We start from the raw sequence: 16,069 nt of genomic DNA, 5'->3' as shown, positions 1-16,069 counted from the left end.
AGACAGAGCCCCTCATCAGTCGTTCACTGGAGAAACGACCTAGAGCCTTTCCTGCATCCTCTCTCATCCCTGTTTCAGGCCAGGGGGGGCAGACTGCCCCAAAGACAGGATCTGCATCTGCAATACGCACATGGGCCCCTGTTTTCAAATAATAACATCCCATATTTATTAAGTACTTCCTAAGTGCCGGTTACCAGCACTAAGCAGTTCATCATCTCAGAATTGTCTCATTTACTCCTCAAAACACCTCTGTAAGATGGGTAGCATTATAACCTCCATTTTACAGGAAACTGAGGTTCAGAGAGGCCCACTGGCTTGCCCTGAACCCCAGGCCTCGGCTCCAGGCCCAGTGCTCAGCCCACACAGCATTCACTGACCCCGTACAGACCCAGGAGGGTGTCCCTGGAGCCAGGGGAAGTTTGTCAGAACTCGCTGGGAGTGGGAGGGCAGGACAGCTGGGTCTCCCTCTGGGCTGGAGCCTTCTGAGCCTTCTGATGCGGGGGATCCTCCCCCACACCAGATCTGGGATCCGGAAAATTCTCAACCCCCGACCTTCCCTTCCCTCCCATGGAGATCCCACAGTTCCTGAGCCCTGGCTGGCTGAGAAGGGTCTCGTGGCCTTGGGAGCTGGGCTTAGAGCGCCCAGGTCCTCCTGGCACCTGTCCAGACAGCGGGGTCTGGGGGGTCTCTGGTGAGTTTCAGGGGCTGTGTTGGGGGTTTCTGGGGAGAGAGGGCCATAGATAAAGAGGGCCTGAGGGAGAAAACCCTGTGGTCAGGGCTCAGCCCGGTGCCACGACAGAGGGATGTCCCCAAAGGCCACCCAAGCCACCATCAGGCACCTCGTCATCACCAGGGCCCAATCCCATGCCACCCCTACCAGCTACAGCATGGTCCCATGGGGCCCGGGCTTCCCCTCTTGACTTCCTGCATGGCCTCGGCAGCCACCCTCACACCCCCAGGGAGCGCTGCCGATGACAATCGCGATGTCTTATCACTTATCACCCTCTTCTCCCGCCAGCCATGGGCAGCCCTCCACCCGTCTTGAGCTCCCTCACCTCTCACTGGTCCTAACACCCTCTACAGATGATGAACCAAGCTGTGGAGGTGAGATGACGTGCCCAAGGCCACAAAGTCAGGAGCAGCAAACCAGGCTGGGGTCTGAACCCCGATCTCTTTGAAGCCAAGCTGTGCCACTCCCCCAGGTCAGGCTTTTAATGCAACTTTCCAGTCGGGAAAGCCACGTAGGAACTTTTGTTGCAACAAAATGTAAATCCTGAGAACACCATGATGCTATGTTCAAAAGGCACAGGGAAATAATTTTGGAAAATCCAATTCTTTGTGTTTTCTGGAGCCATGCAGGGTCCACCTACATGAGGTCACAGAAGCAGGAGGTCCAGGGAGGACCACCCTCTAGATGGCAATCAGGAGATGCTTCTGTTCTTTGGGAAGCGGGAGGGGTCCCTTGGGAAGCCAGGAGTTCATTTGTTTACACACACTCTCCATCCTCTTACCAAGGGACTGGGACCATGGCTGCTGACAGGTGAGGGAGATGTCACAGCTCTCCCCAGTCACTCCCCACCTCCCATCCCAGGCGGCCAGATACCCCAGGGGGCTGGTGCTGAGCGAGACCCACCACAATCTGCCTGAGACACAGGACAACGTGAGGAACTCCAAACCGGTAACAGCTAGAGCAGCTGCAGCTCACGCCCGGTGCCACGTGCCTGGAACACGCTCACTTCCAGTCCCTGCGCTGTGTGGCCTCCATCATCCCAAGACCTCAGGGTTCATTTATTCAACATCTGTTTAGTACACACCCATTATATGCCACGTGCTGCGCAAGGACAGAGCTGAGGGTCTTGACAGCAGAGCATAAGGGCAGGTAGGATGGGGACACAGAAGCAGGATCTCTGATTCGGCCACCTCAGCCAATTCTGTGGGACCCGGGAAGGCCTCTGAGGAGCGGACATGGAAGCTGAGGCCTGAGTAGGAGTTTGTGGACAGAGGGAACAGCGTGGATGAAGATCTAGGGGCCGGGGGAGAACCAGACAAAAGCTTCAGCGGGGCTGGGGCCATCTCTGCGAGCGGGCTCATTTCAGCCCCAGCACAGGCAGGGAGGCTCCCTGGGGCCACTTTTGCTGTCACTGCTGTCTCTGGTTCACCACTGGGTCTGCAGAGCCCAGCACAGTGCCTGGCAGGGTAGGCCCTCGGTGCCCATGTAAATGAATGAAAGGACGGATGACCTGTGTGAGTCTGTGTCTCTCTGCTGGGACACAGGCTAAAGTTGGACTCTCTGTTCTTCCTACTAAATGCCTGACATCAATTTTGGAAGATGTAGGTGATTTTGGTTTTTTCCTTTGGCATTGATGCTACATATTCAGAGTGGACACATAAAAGACAACACTGAATTTGGAGGCAGGTGGGAAGCATGCAAGGTGTCCAGCCACAGGGGTCCTTTGGTTCAGAAAAATGAAAGCATCCTTCCCACCTGTCATGATGCAGGTGGGGAAACAGGAAAAAGCCAACTCTGGAAATACAGTCACTACTTCTGAGAAAACTGGGGGAAAAAATTTCCAAACTAACAGAAGAATGCCACCTTTGCCATACGGAGCTTAAATTCTAGCAGGGGAAAGGGGGGCACTAACGCAAAGAACCCCATGATTAGGAATCGAATAATACGGCAGGGCTGAGATGAAGGAGGGTGTGACGGGGTGGGGTGCATCCGAGCGGCCCAGGGGTTCAGGGAAGGTCCTCTTGAAGGAAGAAGCACTCCAGCTGAGACACGGAGCTGGAAGGGGTGAAGGTGAGGGAAAGGGAGAGATCTGGGCAACCCCATGTGAGGGAGGGAAGGGCTGGAAGAATTAGGAATGGCTGGCAGGTACCTGGGAGGGCAGCGGTGACCTGGAACAGTGCGGGCTGCAGGCTGAGGGGGGCAGAGCCGAAGACCTGACGCTCTGTTCAGGGGCCGCTCTGCCCGTGACCTTCATTCTCAGGGCCCCTTAGGTTTGAGAAAGCCTGTTCCCCACGCTGAAGCCACCACACGCAGGGGGTGGCCCTGCAGAAGCCAGACACCTAAATTTTCCAAATTATTGTCCTTCCAGAGAGACTGCTTGCCCTGACAATTTAATGGGGTCTGGACTTTTATGGGAAAGAAACATTTCTGTCTTGTTCAAGCTGTTGCTATTCTGGGTCAGCTGAACTTAGGCAGCGATGTCAGCTGTAAATTTTGTCATTTTGTTTGTTAGAAGGTTTCCAGACTCTCTTCTCCCTCAGGCCAAAGAATTTCTAACAAAACCACTGACTCCCACAGGCTCTTTGACTTAAAATCACATGTGGAACAACAGAAAACCAAACAACCTCAGTCAAAAATGGGCAAAGGACTTGATTAGACATTTCTCCAAAGAAGATAATACAAACGGCCTCTAAGTACAGGAAAAGATGCTCAACATCGCTACTCATCAGGGAAATGCAAATCAAATCAGTAACGAGCGGTCACTCTCCCTTGCCTTCTGAGACGGCCGGCACTCTGTCTATGGCATGTGTATCTTCATGGCATGTGTACTTTAAACATCCTCACACCTCGTGTTCTCTCTCCCTCTCACCTTTTGAGGTGGTCCATATTCTGCCTATGGAGTATCTCCCTGATTAAACCTGCTTTCACTTAAAAAAAAAAAAAAAAAAAAGAAAGACCTAAGTGAGATATCACGTCACACCCACTAGGATGGCTACCATCAAAAAGGCAGGAAGTAAGCGTTGGTGAGGATGTGGAGAAGCTGGAATCCCTCTGCTTTGTTGGTGGGAATGTAAGACGGTGCAGCTCCTCTGGAAAACAGTACAGTGATTCCTCAAAAAAATTAAACCTAGAATGACCATATGACCCAGCAGTTCCTCTTTGACGTACATACCCAAAAGAACTGAAAACAGGGGTTCAAACAGATATTTGTCCATCCAGGTTCACAGCAGCATCGTTCACAATAACAAAAGGGGGAAGTAACACAAAGGTCTACCGGCGGATGGATGGATGGATAAGCAAGATGTGGTGGAGCTGTAAAATGAAATACTTTCCAGCCTTAAAAAAAAAGGAAGGAAATTCTGATGCTGTACAACATAAACCTTGAGGACATTATGCTAAATGAAAGAAGCCAAGTAAGAAACAAAAAAGACAAATACTCCATGACTCCACTTGTAGGAGGTACCAAGAGTAGTTGAATTCAGAGACACAAAGTAGAATGGCAGTGGCCAGAGTTAGTGTTTAATTGGTGTGGAGTTTGGGTTTTGCAACAAGAAAAAAATCTGGGGATGACTGGCGGTGATGGTCACACAGCACTGTGAATGCACTCAATGCCACCAAACTGCACATATAAAAGTGACCAATTACGGTATGTATGTTTTATATAATTAAAAATCAATTTTAAAGTTGATTTAAAAATTACAAGTAGGAGACTGTTTCTCCAGGTGCCAGACTCAAGCAAGCAGCAAACCATGACCTGCTACTGAACCTGCCCAGACACGCAGAGTTTGCATCATTGAGGCATTTGAACTTGAAAGCCTTTGGAAGGGACATGTGCGCACCAGGTGGCCCTGAGCCCACCTTACCTGTCTGGATTCTGAGGCAGAGGTTGGAACCCCAGATGGAGTGAGGGAAGGCTTTTAGGTGAGAGTTCGTAGTGCCTGTTATTTTGCCAAAGGCCTGGGAAGTCTGTGTGTCTGTCTTGCATGGACAGACCTGGGGGAGGCAGGATGTGGACAGTAAGGCTCACCCAATATCTGGTGAGCCCCCCTCCATGTCCTGACTTTTTGCTATCAGGCAGGGCCCATGTGACTAGTTCTGGTCATGAACCATGAGCAGAAGTGACCTGTGTGTCATTTCTGGGCTGAAGCAACTGGTGATCTCCTCCACAGTGGGGCCTCCGTTGGCCTGGGTCCCCAAAAGACAATGTCAAAAGCAGAGGCCCCACGGGACCCATGACGGACAGGTACTGTGAGCAAGTCAGCAAGAAATAGCCTTTATGTCCAAGCCCCTGAGATTTGGGGGTTAATTTGTTACTGTGGCATAACCTCGCTTATCCTGACTAACACATTTGCTGTGAATGATGGGGAGAGAAGGTTTTCTCAGCTTCACAAGCTCCAGGTGGAAGCCACAGGGGACCACAGCCTGAGCTCCACCTCTCTAAGCTAGAAACCTCAGAAAAAGCACATGCCTTCTCTGGGCTTAGGTTCCCCATCTATTCCATTTTTATCCTAAAAATCAGGAATTTCATATTGCTCAACCTATGGGGGAAAGACAGGTCCTTTTAATTAATCCAAGAGGGTTGATCTGGGCTCTCAGCCAACCTGCTCTGATTCTGAATCCTGGCCCTCCATCCCCAATGTGTCCCTGCTGGCGATCTGGATCACCTGTGGCTTCTAGGGCTGGGAGCAATGGAGCCACCTGGCCCAGGGACTTCAAGAGAGCCCCTCCATCACTGGATCCCCCATTTCAGGGACCAAGAAGAGGGCTCACTCACTCCCCACTGTCACAGTTTCAGCCTCATCCCATAGGGGACAGCCTGAAACCCCAATCTCCTTGCTGAGATGATTTTTTTAAAAATAAATGGCAGTAATGGGGATTGAACCTAGGACCTTGTGCACGCTAAGCACACGCTCCACCACTGAGCTATACCCCACTGAGATGGCTTTTTAATGCTGACCTTGGTCCCCGCCTACTTGGGGGACCCTCACTCTCATCTGTCTGGGGAGGCCACACACCCAGAGTTGGGAGCTGCACAAAGAGCAACACTCAGGGTGCTGGGTTCAACCCGCCCAGCACAGGTTGTCAGAAGCATCGTTCCCCAGGTGAGGGGAGTGTAGGCTGAGGCCGGGGCACCTCCCGGGCACCGAGGGCACCAGCAGGGCAGACCTAGCACACGCGGGAACCAGGAGCTGCAGGGAGCTCTGAACTTTATTTACAAACGTGTCACAGAATCCCCTCACCCTGACCTCAGAGCCCACCCACCTCTGTACCCAGGAAGGAGACAGGCCTGGGCCCACCCACCTGCTCAGCCTAGGTGGGTGGGGCCTGAGTCTACCTCCAGCTGTGCTTGGCAGGGCTCCTCTCTCATGGGCGCCCCTGCCAGAGGGGAGAGGCTGGGACGACAGCAGAGGCACTGTCCTCCTCCAGGTGGCCAGTCCTCAGGGCTTCAGCTGGGGGGCGCAGGGCTGGGGCACCAAGGGTTCTGACCAGATCGGGGTTGGGGGTGGGACCTGCGTTGGCAAGGCCTGGATAGTGAAGGGAGAGGTGTCAGAGGGGCCACTTTGGGGGCAGGTTCCCCCCATATCCAGCCTCATCTCCTTCTGGGTCTCAGACTTGGGGTCACCTTCCAAAGTGGGGTAACCAATGCAGAGCAGTGAAGCCTAGAGGGGTGCCGTGGGTCAGGGCCAGGGGGACGAGACCCCACAGAGTCACTTCCAGGCTCTGCACTCCCACCCAAGTCCTGCCCCCAAGGGACTCTGCAGTCCTCAGGCCTGCTCCAAGGCATCTGATCCTCCCAGGGCACCCTGGGCCATACCTGGCAGGAAGGGTCGGCGGCTGACAGCTTCCGGTGCTGGGCCTCAGAGGAGACACAGGACCAGAGGTCCAGGCTCTTGGGGGCTGAACTTTTCTCAGACTTTGGAGGGAGAATGTCCCAGCCCAGGAGGCAGTGCTGTGGAGAACAAGGGGTTAAGGTGCCTGGCCTGGGGCAGGCCTCCTCGCTGCCTGAGCACACCCCAGGGAGGGGCTGTACCTCTCCTCTTGGACTGGCAGTATCCTCTAAGACACGGCTGTGTCCCCCGTGAGGGTGAAGGGGTCCCCAAATAGTCAGTGTCTTCCACAGACTGAGGCTCCCCCTGGACAGGGGTCTGTGTCCACCCACTGTTACCCCAGGCCTCTTTCCAAACCCTGCTGACCCAGGCCCTGGGCCTCGACCACACATAGGCAGAGGGAAGGCTGTGGACACTGACGGAGCTCATCCTGCGTGACAGGTTCTGCTCCAAGCCCCTGACAAGTATCGATTCACTGACCTGCCCCACCTCACCCCATAAGCCTGAGGACAGTATTTATACCCATTTCACAAATGAGCAAACTGACTTTCCTCAGCACCCCTTCTCTCCCGCCAACCCCAGCTTCCCCAGCCTCAGTTGGGAGTGGGGTCACCATTGACCCCTGTCCTACCCAGGAGACACTATGGAAGTATAAGGACCTGGGTTCAAATCCCAGCTCTTCCACCTGGCTGACCTTGGACAAGTCACCTCCCTTTTGCCTCAGTCTCCATCTGTAAAGTGGGATAACACCAGTACTCTTGGTTGCTGTGGTTCCACAAGATAATCCTCCTAAGGACTGTGCACACAGCACACAAGAGCTCAAGAAATGGTGTCCCTCTGCACTACACCAATATGCAGGCAGACACCTCTCCTGGAAGCCGTGGGGTAGGGAGGAGCCCCACCTCCCTCAGGGAACAAACAGTACCGATGATGCCAGTGGCCCAGCATGAACTCCACACACTTGGGTCCTTGAGCCCAGCCTCGCCGTGTGGCCTTGGGACAGTCCTGACCCTCTCTGGGCCTCAGGCAGGACTCATCCAGGGACTCAGCCAGACAGGGGTCAGCCCACACCCATCCTCACCCGGGGCAGTGCCAGCGTGTCGGAGGCGTCGAAGCTTTTCCGCCGGTGGATGCGGTACTGGTGTGGGGGGTCCAGGACGGACAGTGGGATGCTCACCCTGGGCAGGGGTGACAGCAGGGGCATTGCTGCAGGTGCCTCCTGGCTGCTATGGCCCATCCTGCCCTCCCTCAAAACCGCAGGCCCCAGGCTCTTCTTCTCCGCAGCCGCTGCCCCTACAGCTCCCTCAGGGTGGGTGTCCTGCCTGCTCTGGCCGCTCACCTGACCTGCGCTGGCTGGGCCAGGGTCTCAGGACCCCGCTGGTCCCGTGGTGTCCTGCACAGACGGCAGGGGGTGCCAGGATCCGAAGGCACCAGAAACAGGCGCCGGTTGACACGGTAACAGTACATGCCTGTGAGACCCGCAAGAAGCAGGAGCCCCGCTCAGCCAGGGCACCTAGATCCCTGGGCCCCGACCACGCAGGCCCACCAACCCCTCCACACCCCCGACAGCCACGCTCACAGGCCTGGCCACCTGCACAGACAGAGCATGCACGTGTACACGTGCCCACGTGCACACCGAGCAACCCCTTCTACACAAGCATGACACCCGTGTGCACACGCGCACACGCCTGCATCTTCACACGTGCACGTCACCCGTGCAAACACAATGCACGGCTTCGCTGAGTCATTTGTGGACATATGTGCATGTGCTGATGTGTAATCACACACACAGGGTGCACATATACCTGTGTCCATGTACCTCACACACACATGTACACGTGTATTTACACTGTATGCTGCAAGTGCAAATCCACAGCTGACTCAGGTGCTCGTGTGACTGAGCTGGCATTCCCCCCCCCCGCTGATGTGCAGAAAGGAGGGAAAATGAGGCAGCTGGGGGGGAAATGAAGGTGGCTGGGGAGCGGAGAGGAGGGTGGCACAGGCGGCCCTGCTCCCCACGAGGCCAGGCCTCAGCTCTCCCCTATCCCCAACCCAGGGCTTGCCGCGCCCCGTCTGGACCCCAGACCTCCCTCCCCGAGTCCCCAGCACCTCAGCTGCCTCCCCAGGCACCTAGGCCTTGGCTGAGCTACAGGTGGCCCCCGAGGGTTTACACTCACACTCATGATCTCCCTCCACGGCACCGCTCTCCTGCAGGCCTAGGAACTGGGGTCTGTGAGGGCGAGAGGGTGAGCAGACCAGGGCGACGCAGACCCCTGCGCCGCCCTGCCCACCCCTCGCCTGCCCCTGCTCACTCGGGGTCACTGCAAATACACTCCTCCTTGTTAGCTTCCCGGAACTTCTGCAGCTTTGCGAAGAAGGCCTCGGGCTTGCTGGTGATGGGAGAGCTATTGTCCAAGGACCCTGGAGGGGACAAGGCACAGAGGAGCTGCTGTGTGGCCAAGACTCAGGGGATGCTAGGCGCGGGCACCCCAGGCCACCTGCTTTGCCCCTCCCATGCCTCGCACAGACCTGGAGGGGACCCTCCACTCATGTGACTGTTGGTTTTGTGTCTATGTCTGTTTAACTTCGCACATACCCATATTCCACGTAAAAACATTCAGAGAGCCCCTACTACAGAGCCAGACACTGTTCACGTGCTCGGGAAAGAGCAGTAACCGGGACAAAGCCCTGCCCTCGTGAGGCTTACATTCTAACACGTGGCAACAGATGAACTAGTCACCAAAGAAACCTGTGATACAAAGTCAAAAGGTGACACCTGCCAGAAAGTAAGAGAGTCAGGAAACCAAGCTTGGTCAGGCAGGGAAGGCATGGGAGGCCTCTCTGAGGAGGTGACACCTGATAAAAGGAGGGAGGGAGCCATGGGGACGTCCCAGGAAGATGGAGGAGCAAGTACAAAGGTCCTGGGGTAGGCATGTGCTTGGTATGTTTTAAGAACATCCAGGAAGCGAAGTGGGTGGAGGGGTGAGGGTAGAGGAGATGAGGCCGGGAAGCCAGTGAAGGGTTTGGGGACAAGGCACAACACCATCAGATCAGCCACGTACTTTTAAGTATTGCCCTTCTGGCTGCTGCAAGGTGGAGGGAAGCAGGGACACCATGTAGGAGGCTACCTCAGGCATCCTGGTGGGCACAAGTAGTCGAATTCTAGAACTATGTTGTTACTAGGATGTGCTGATGGACTAGAGAAGGAATATGTCAAAAGGAGAGGCGTAATCAAGGCTGATTGAGATGATGGCCATTAGCTCCATAAATGGGGTTGCCATTTACAGAGATAGGAAAGACTGCAGGAGGAATACGTGAGGTGGAAAGCAGGACCTTGACTTTGGACGTGACATGAATCTGAGACACCTAACAAGCTAGGCAGAGAAGAAAGCCAGATCTACAATTCTGGAGTTCAAGGAGCAGCATGGGCTGGAGATAGCTGGAGATAGATAAATGGGGGAGAAGACAGCGCGGAAAGCACTAGCGCTAAGGGGGCCTCGGGAGTTTGGAGGTTGGAATAAGGAGGCAGATTTAGCGGAGGAGAATGAACAGAGCAGTCGGGGAGCTGGGGAAGAGCCCAGGGAGTGCCTGGGTCTGCAAGTCAAGGGAAGAAAGAGCTTCAGGAAGGAGGGAGTGGCCGCTGTGTCCTCGCCTGGGGCCAGGAAAGATGCTGAATGAGAACTGAACCGGGAGGTCACTGATGACTCAGCCGAGGATGGCCTCAGTGGGTGCCAGGGGCTGAAGCCCGATTTAAGAAAAAGTCAGGGAGAGGGTATAGCTCAGTGGCAGAGCATGTGCTTAGCATGCACGAGGTCCTGGGTTCAATCGCCAGTACCTCCATTTAAAAAAAAAAAAGTTGGGGAGAGAAACTGGAGACAGCAAGTCTAGTCCAGTGGCCTCTTGAGGAGCTTTGTTATAAAGAAAAGCAGAGAACGTGGGTGGTAACTAGAAGCAAACAGAAAGTAAAAGGAGAGATGCTTTATCAGTATGGGAAATACCAGACTGCAGCTTTACCCCAACCAGATGTGAGACTTGGCTAAGTTCCTCAGTCTCCTGGTGCCTCAGCCTTCCCATCTGTCAGTGGGGACAGTAACAGCATTAACCCAATCAGATCAGCATGAAGAGTAAAGGAGCTGATGGGAGTGGAGCAGAGTAAAGCTCTTGAAACAGGGCCCTGCACGTAACAGCCACTCAGTAAAATCAGTGCTCACTAATAGTCCTGGGTGTTCACGTGCTGATGGGGAAGAATGATTGTGGAGGAAGGAAAGGAGGGAATTACAGGGGGCAAACCCTCTGGGAGCCGAGAGGGGATGGGGCCAAGTGCGCAAATGCAGGAACAAGCCGGAGATGGGAGCTCAGAAAGCAGGGAGGGAACGCACGAACACAGGGCAGGCGGGGGCGGGCACATCCACTTTCCAGACCCGAAGCAAGGCAGTGAGCTGGCAGTCTGGGAAGTCCTTGGGACGGGGCCTGTGATCCCACCACTGCGGGTCCCAGCAACCCCAAAGAGCACCCCGCTTTGGGCAGCAACTCAACCTCTCTGTGCATGTTTCCTCCTCTGAAATGAGGATCCAACAGCACCAACCTCAAAGGACTGCCCATTTGCTCTCGCTCACTCAACCAGTGCTGGTTGAGGGCCTGCCATGTGCCAGGCACCATTCTAGGCTCAGGCTTGGGAAACAGAGCAATGAAAAGACAGCCAAGCCCCTGGTCCAACGGAGCTTATGATCTACTAGAGTCAGACAAGAAACAAGCAAACAAGGTGACTTCTGAGAATGAATGACATGAAGACCATACAAATGGCCAATGCAGGAGGCAATAATGCAGGGACAGTGGCCCTATGACACCGTGCTCATGGAAGATCTATCACTGGAACTGAGCACTCAATAATGGAAAGGAACCAGCGTATGTGAACCTGGGGAAGTGCATGCCAGGCAGAGGGAAGAGCAAGTGCAAAAGTCCTGAGGTGGCTGTGACCATGGCAGGTTCAAGGAGGCCAGCAAGGCTGGAGGGAAAAGTCAGAAGGTTAGAGGTCATGCCATGGGGCCAGCAGAGGCCAGGCCTCACATCTAATAAGTCTAGATAAGGATTTTGGATTTTACTCTAAGAGCTAAGGACTCTGAGTGACATGACCTGATTCCCACGTTCAAAAATTTGTTCTGGCTGCTGTGTCAAAATGGTTGGAAATGAACAGCAAACCTGGAAAGAACAACAACAAAAAAAGATTGTATTGAGGGAGAAAGAGGCCAGAGGGAGACCAGCCAGGAGGCCACTGAGGTGCAGAGGGGTGGGGGGGATGGGCAATGAAATGCAAAGAGATGCTACACATACAGAACTCTGCAGGGGCCTGGCACACAATAAATGCCAAAAAAAAAAAAGGGCAGCTGTCTCATTCATTCATTCAACAAGCACTTGATGGGCACCGTCTGTGCCAACGGCCGAGAGAGGAGACACAACACTGAAGGTCCTCACTGAGGAGAGTGGGACAGTCGAAGAATCAGCAGCAGCACCTGGTGGGGGCTCAGGCAGGGGCGTAAGCAAGCTGGGCCCCCACCTCCCCCCATCCCCACTCCCAGGCAGGGCGTGTGCACAGGGGAGGGCCACACCTGCAATCCAATCATAGCCCAGGTACGGTCTGAGGCGCCAGCTCCTCTCAGGCACTGGAGACTCCTTGTCGAAGGTCACTCTTGGCTGAGGGGGGAGGCAAAGAGGGACAAGGACTAGGCCAGCAGGAACAGCCCAAAGGAGGCCCCACTTTGCAAGGAGGAGAGGGCATGTGTCTTAACTTAGACCCTGACATGGGCCCCGGGCCTCTGCTGGCGGCTTGGAGGCTGGAAGACCAGAATTTGGCCCTACCACCCTCTATGTGAACTTTGAACAAGTCTGTCCTCTGGGCCTCAGTCTTCCTATCTGCCTAATGGGGCTCGTCATCTTCTTCCCAAAGTGCTCTCTGAGAAACTAATGGCCAAAACTTTTCAAGCACTTAGGCTGAGCTGGACACAACTCACAGTATCTCCTGGGAGTCCCACACCCTGGAAGGGAGGCTGCCCACGAGTGCACCCCTTAGGAAGAGGGAAACTGAGGTTCAAGGAAGTGCCCATCAATGGACGCCCTGCTCTCCCAAGTTACCTTAGACAACTTGCTTCGTCGGGCCAGGACGGACCTCAGGGCCTGTGACTCCTGGGTCCCCAGACTGTCCAGCTCTGCTGAAAGCTCTGGGTCATTCGAGTCTGAGCTGGTCAGCAAGGGAGCTGACTGGGGCCTCAGTGGGCCCAGAGACTCCTGGTGCTGGCACTTGGTAGATGGGAGAGAGATCACTCCCGAGCTGGCCCCGCCAGGCCAGGACCTATCACAGGAGTCACTGTGGTGGGCACCCTGTGGGCAGGCCATGCAGGTCGTTTCTTGAGATGATGGCACCTCTGAGTTATAGCTGCTGCTGGAGTCCAGGCTTGACTGGAACACAGAGACCAGGTCACCCAGTCACCCACCCAGCTGGCCTGCACTAGGCATGAAGTTCTGGTCCTCAGCCTTGCTCCAGCCTCTGCAGTGTCCCAGGCCAGTCCCTCTCACACTGGGCCTCACTTGGTTTTCTCACCATCAATAAAATGGGCACGTTGCAGATGACCCCCCCAAAGGCCAGGATTCCAGCCTGAGGGTTAGCCAGCCTCTCCCTCAGCCCTGGGACTTGGCCAAGGAGCTCACCTCTGAGGCTGCCTTGGCCACCGACCGCCTCACGGCATCCTGCCCGACCCACAGCTGCCTCAGGAGCTCCAGATTGAGCTGCCGCAGCTGCGCCAAGTCCCTGGTCTCCACCATCCCGGGTGTGTGGGCTACCTTCCTGCGGCAGGTGTCACAGACTCCCAGGCTGCAGAGCACCCTCACAGCTGGGTTCTTCTACCTGAAGCCAAGACAGACAGCAAGACACAGCCCTAAGGAGGCTGTCCTGTGGAGCCAGAGGCCTGGGTTCAAATCCCCACTCAGATACTCCCTAACTGTGCAGCCTCAGGCAAGTTATTTAACCTCTCTGTGCCTAACTTTCCTCATCTGCCAAACAGATAATAGCAGCATCTACCTCATTAGACTGTTACCAGGACTAAAGGAGATAAGGCGTATTAAATCTTAGGTCAGTGACTGGCACACAGTAAGCACTCAATAAATGTCTATTATTTTTAAACTGGCCAGGGCGTGTTTCCCATCATGTCAAAAGAGAACAAACCCCCTTTAACAACCTTAACTATGAAATTACGACTAGTTTAACTTGTAGAAAACAATTAGGGCAAGTCCACAAGTATAAAGCATTATAACTTTCAAATTCAACACAAATCAGATTTCTGAAGGGACTCGTCCCTCTCTCCTGCCCCCTCTTCTTCTTCCCTTTCTTTTTACAAATGAAAAACCAAAGTTGAGAGAAGTTAAGCCACTTGCCCCAAGTCACACATCTAGTAGGTGGCAAAGCCTGGACCTGAACCCAAATCTGGCTCCAGGGTCCATGGTCATGCCAGCCTTTCCCCAGCAGTGAGGAGAGGGGCCTGAGAAAGCGCCTTCTCTTCCTCCCACCTTTTGGCCCCCCAGGGATCCAGGCTCGGGACACACTGATGCCACTGGAAGGGAATTCTGCAGGCTAGTGGGAGGGGCTTCCTCTTCCTTCATAGCCTCAAGCCCAGACTCCTCCAACCAGTCTCCCCCAGAACGCACTATCCCTTTTAAACTAGGTCCAGACATCCTACTCTCATCCTACTCTGCCCTGCCCCCAGCCCTCCCATTCCCACTCCTCGCCTGTGGACTGCCCACACCTGGGGGTCCCCTCCTCAGGGCCCAGTTGCGGGGGTGGGGGAAGCAAAGAGAAGACAGACTACACTGCCCTCCCCCAGCCCCCACATATGCTCACGCAGGTAACAGGGACCGCGGAGATGCGAGAACAGACGACGCTGGGGGTGCGAACAAGGAGGGCAGGACTAGGCCTCCGCCCTTATCTGACCAAGCGACTCTGGGCCCGACCTATAGTCCGAGGGTCTCCGTTTTCTCACGGAGTTAAAGAGAACAGCCTGCATTGCCCTCCTCTGGCTCCGGCCGCGCTCTGGAAAGCTAAGCTGCGCCAATGCACCGGGAAGGCGACGTTCAAAAGAGAAACCGGGGCAGTAAGGGTCCCAGAGGTGGTGCCGGGGAAAGCAGGGGCGGGACACCCGGGAAAGGAAGACTCAGCCTCCTTCTTCTTTCCTATCGCGGGCCCCGGGCCCTCCGTGAGGGCGCACGTAGGGCAACCCGCCTAACCCTTCCTTCCTATCCCCAACCCCGCCGCTCCCGCACTCACAGCCCAGATGTCCCGGAACCACGCAGCCCCCCGCCGCCTGCGTTGCCGGGAGTCCGCCCCGCCCACAAACGCAGCGCCGGCCGGGGGCGGGGCCCTGTGCGGCCGCTCTGATTGGTCATACGCGTGACGGAGGCGGGACGCTCCGGCGAGCGTTACTTCGCCTTTAGAAGCCGCAGATTCAACATTGGGGCGGAGATAACAATGGGGATCAGCAGTTGATTGGGTCCACTTGTATTGTAGGAATGGGGAGGGCCCCAGGAGGAAGGGCTCCGCTTGGTCAGGAAGAGGCCGCGGGCTAGTTCGCTTTTGGTGGCGGCTGTTTCAGAGTCTGGACCTGACATTGTTCCAAGCCGTGGGGTGCGGCTGTCCGCGGTGGGTAGGCAGCAGTCAGCGACCCATTCTTTTGTACCTTATTTCAAGTGTTTACTGTGCCTATTTTTTGTCACTGTAGTAAGCACTGGAGCCAGGAAAGAATTAAGAGGGGTCCCTGCCTGGAGGAGAGGGAGAGGCGGCAGCGCGTAAGATGAAAACACAGATACCTATGAACCAGTCTGTAAAATATTGACAAGTTTATACGGAACGCCTACTTTGCGCCAGGTATTGTCCATATGCCAACGCATGCCAGCCTCATAAATGTGCTTTAAGATGGGTTTTGTCCCGTTTTTACAGACAAAACAAAAATTAGGCCATGAGAGATGAAGTGACTTGTCCAGAACCTTTTATAATCAGTGTAATCCCCAAGTTAACAGACGAAAGGAAAGGAAGAAAATCTACCTCAATAGATAACAGAAAAATCCAAGCACTGTCCCTTCTTAGTGTTGGAAGTGGAAGTGCCACAATATTTTAACTTAAAGAGATGTTCCAGCTTTTGACAAAACGCAACATTCATTTCTGATTAAAAAAAAAAAATCTTCCAGTTTTATACAACTCAATTACAAAAAAAAAAAAAAAAGTCCAGTTTAAAAATGGGTAGAGGATCGAATTGGCATTTTTCCAAAGAAGACATAAAGCTATATGGCCATGAAAAGATGCTCAGTATTAGTAATCATCAGGGAAATGCAAATCAAAACCTCAATGAGTTATCACCTCACATGTGTTAGAATGGCTATTATCAAACAGGCAAGAAATAAGTTTTCACAAGGATGTGGAGAAAAGATAACGTTTGTGCACTGTTGGTGGGAATGTAAACCAGTGCAACCA

At 54.3% G+C, this 16,069-nt stretch overlaps 1 protein-coding gene across 5 annotated transcripts; it reads right to left on the bottom strand.

The window, feature by feature from the left end:
- Positions 1-5,920: 5,920 nt before the first annotated feature.
- MIIP (migration and invasion inhibitory protein) lies at positions 5,921-14,985 on the bottom strand. Of its 5 annotated transcripts, none has more exons than XM_032495213.1 (10): positions 14,870-14,984; positions 13,261-13,456; positions 12,688-13,011; positions 12,165-12,249; positions 8,871-8,979; positions 8,736-8,788; positions 7,898-8,027; positions 7,640-7,736; positions 6,546-6,680; positions 5,921-6,255 (listed from the first exon to the last, which is right to left on the bottom strand). In XM_032495213.1, the coding sequence occupies exons 2-10, from the start codon at positions 13,372-13,374 to the stop codon at positions 6,169-6,171; spliced, it is 1,134 nt and encodes a 377-aa protein (XP_032351104.1). In that variant the 5' UTR covers positions 13,375-13,456; positions 14,870-14,984; the 3' UTR covers positions 5,921-6,168. The 5 variants fall into 5 exon arrangements, with proteins under 5 accessions (XP_032351104.1, XP_032351105.1, XP_032351107.1 ...); XM_032495214.1 differs by lacking the exon at positions 14,870-14,984 and adding an exon at positions 14,447-14,851; XM_032495216.1 differs by lacking the exon at positions 14,870-14,984 and adding an exon at positions 14,557-14,851.
- Between the last annotated feature and the right edge of the window lie 1,084 nt (positions 14,986-16,069).

This window comes from Camelus ferus, chromosome 13, assembly GCF_009834535.1.
Source record: "Camelus ferus isolate YT-003-E chromosome 13, BCGSAC_Cfer_1.0, whole genome shotgun sequence".
NCBI classification, from domain to species: domain Eukaryota; kingdom Metazoa; phylum Chordata; class Mammalia; order Artiodactyla; family Camelidae; genus Camelus; species Camelus ferus.
This window is presented reverse-complemented; position numbering and strand designations above follow the sequence as displayed.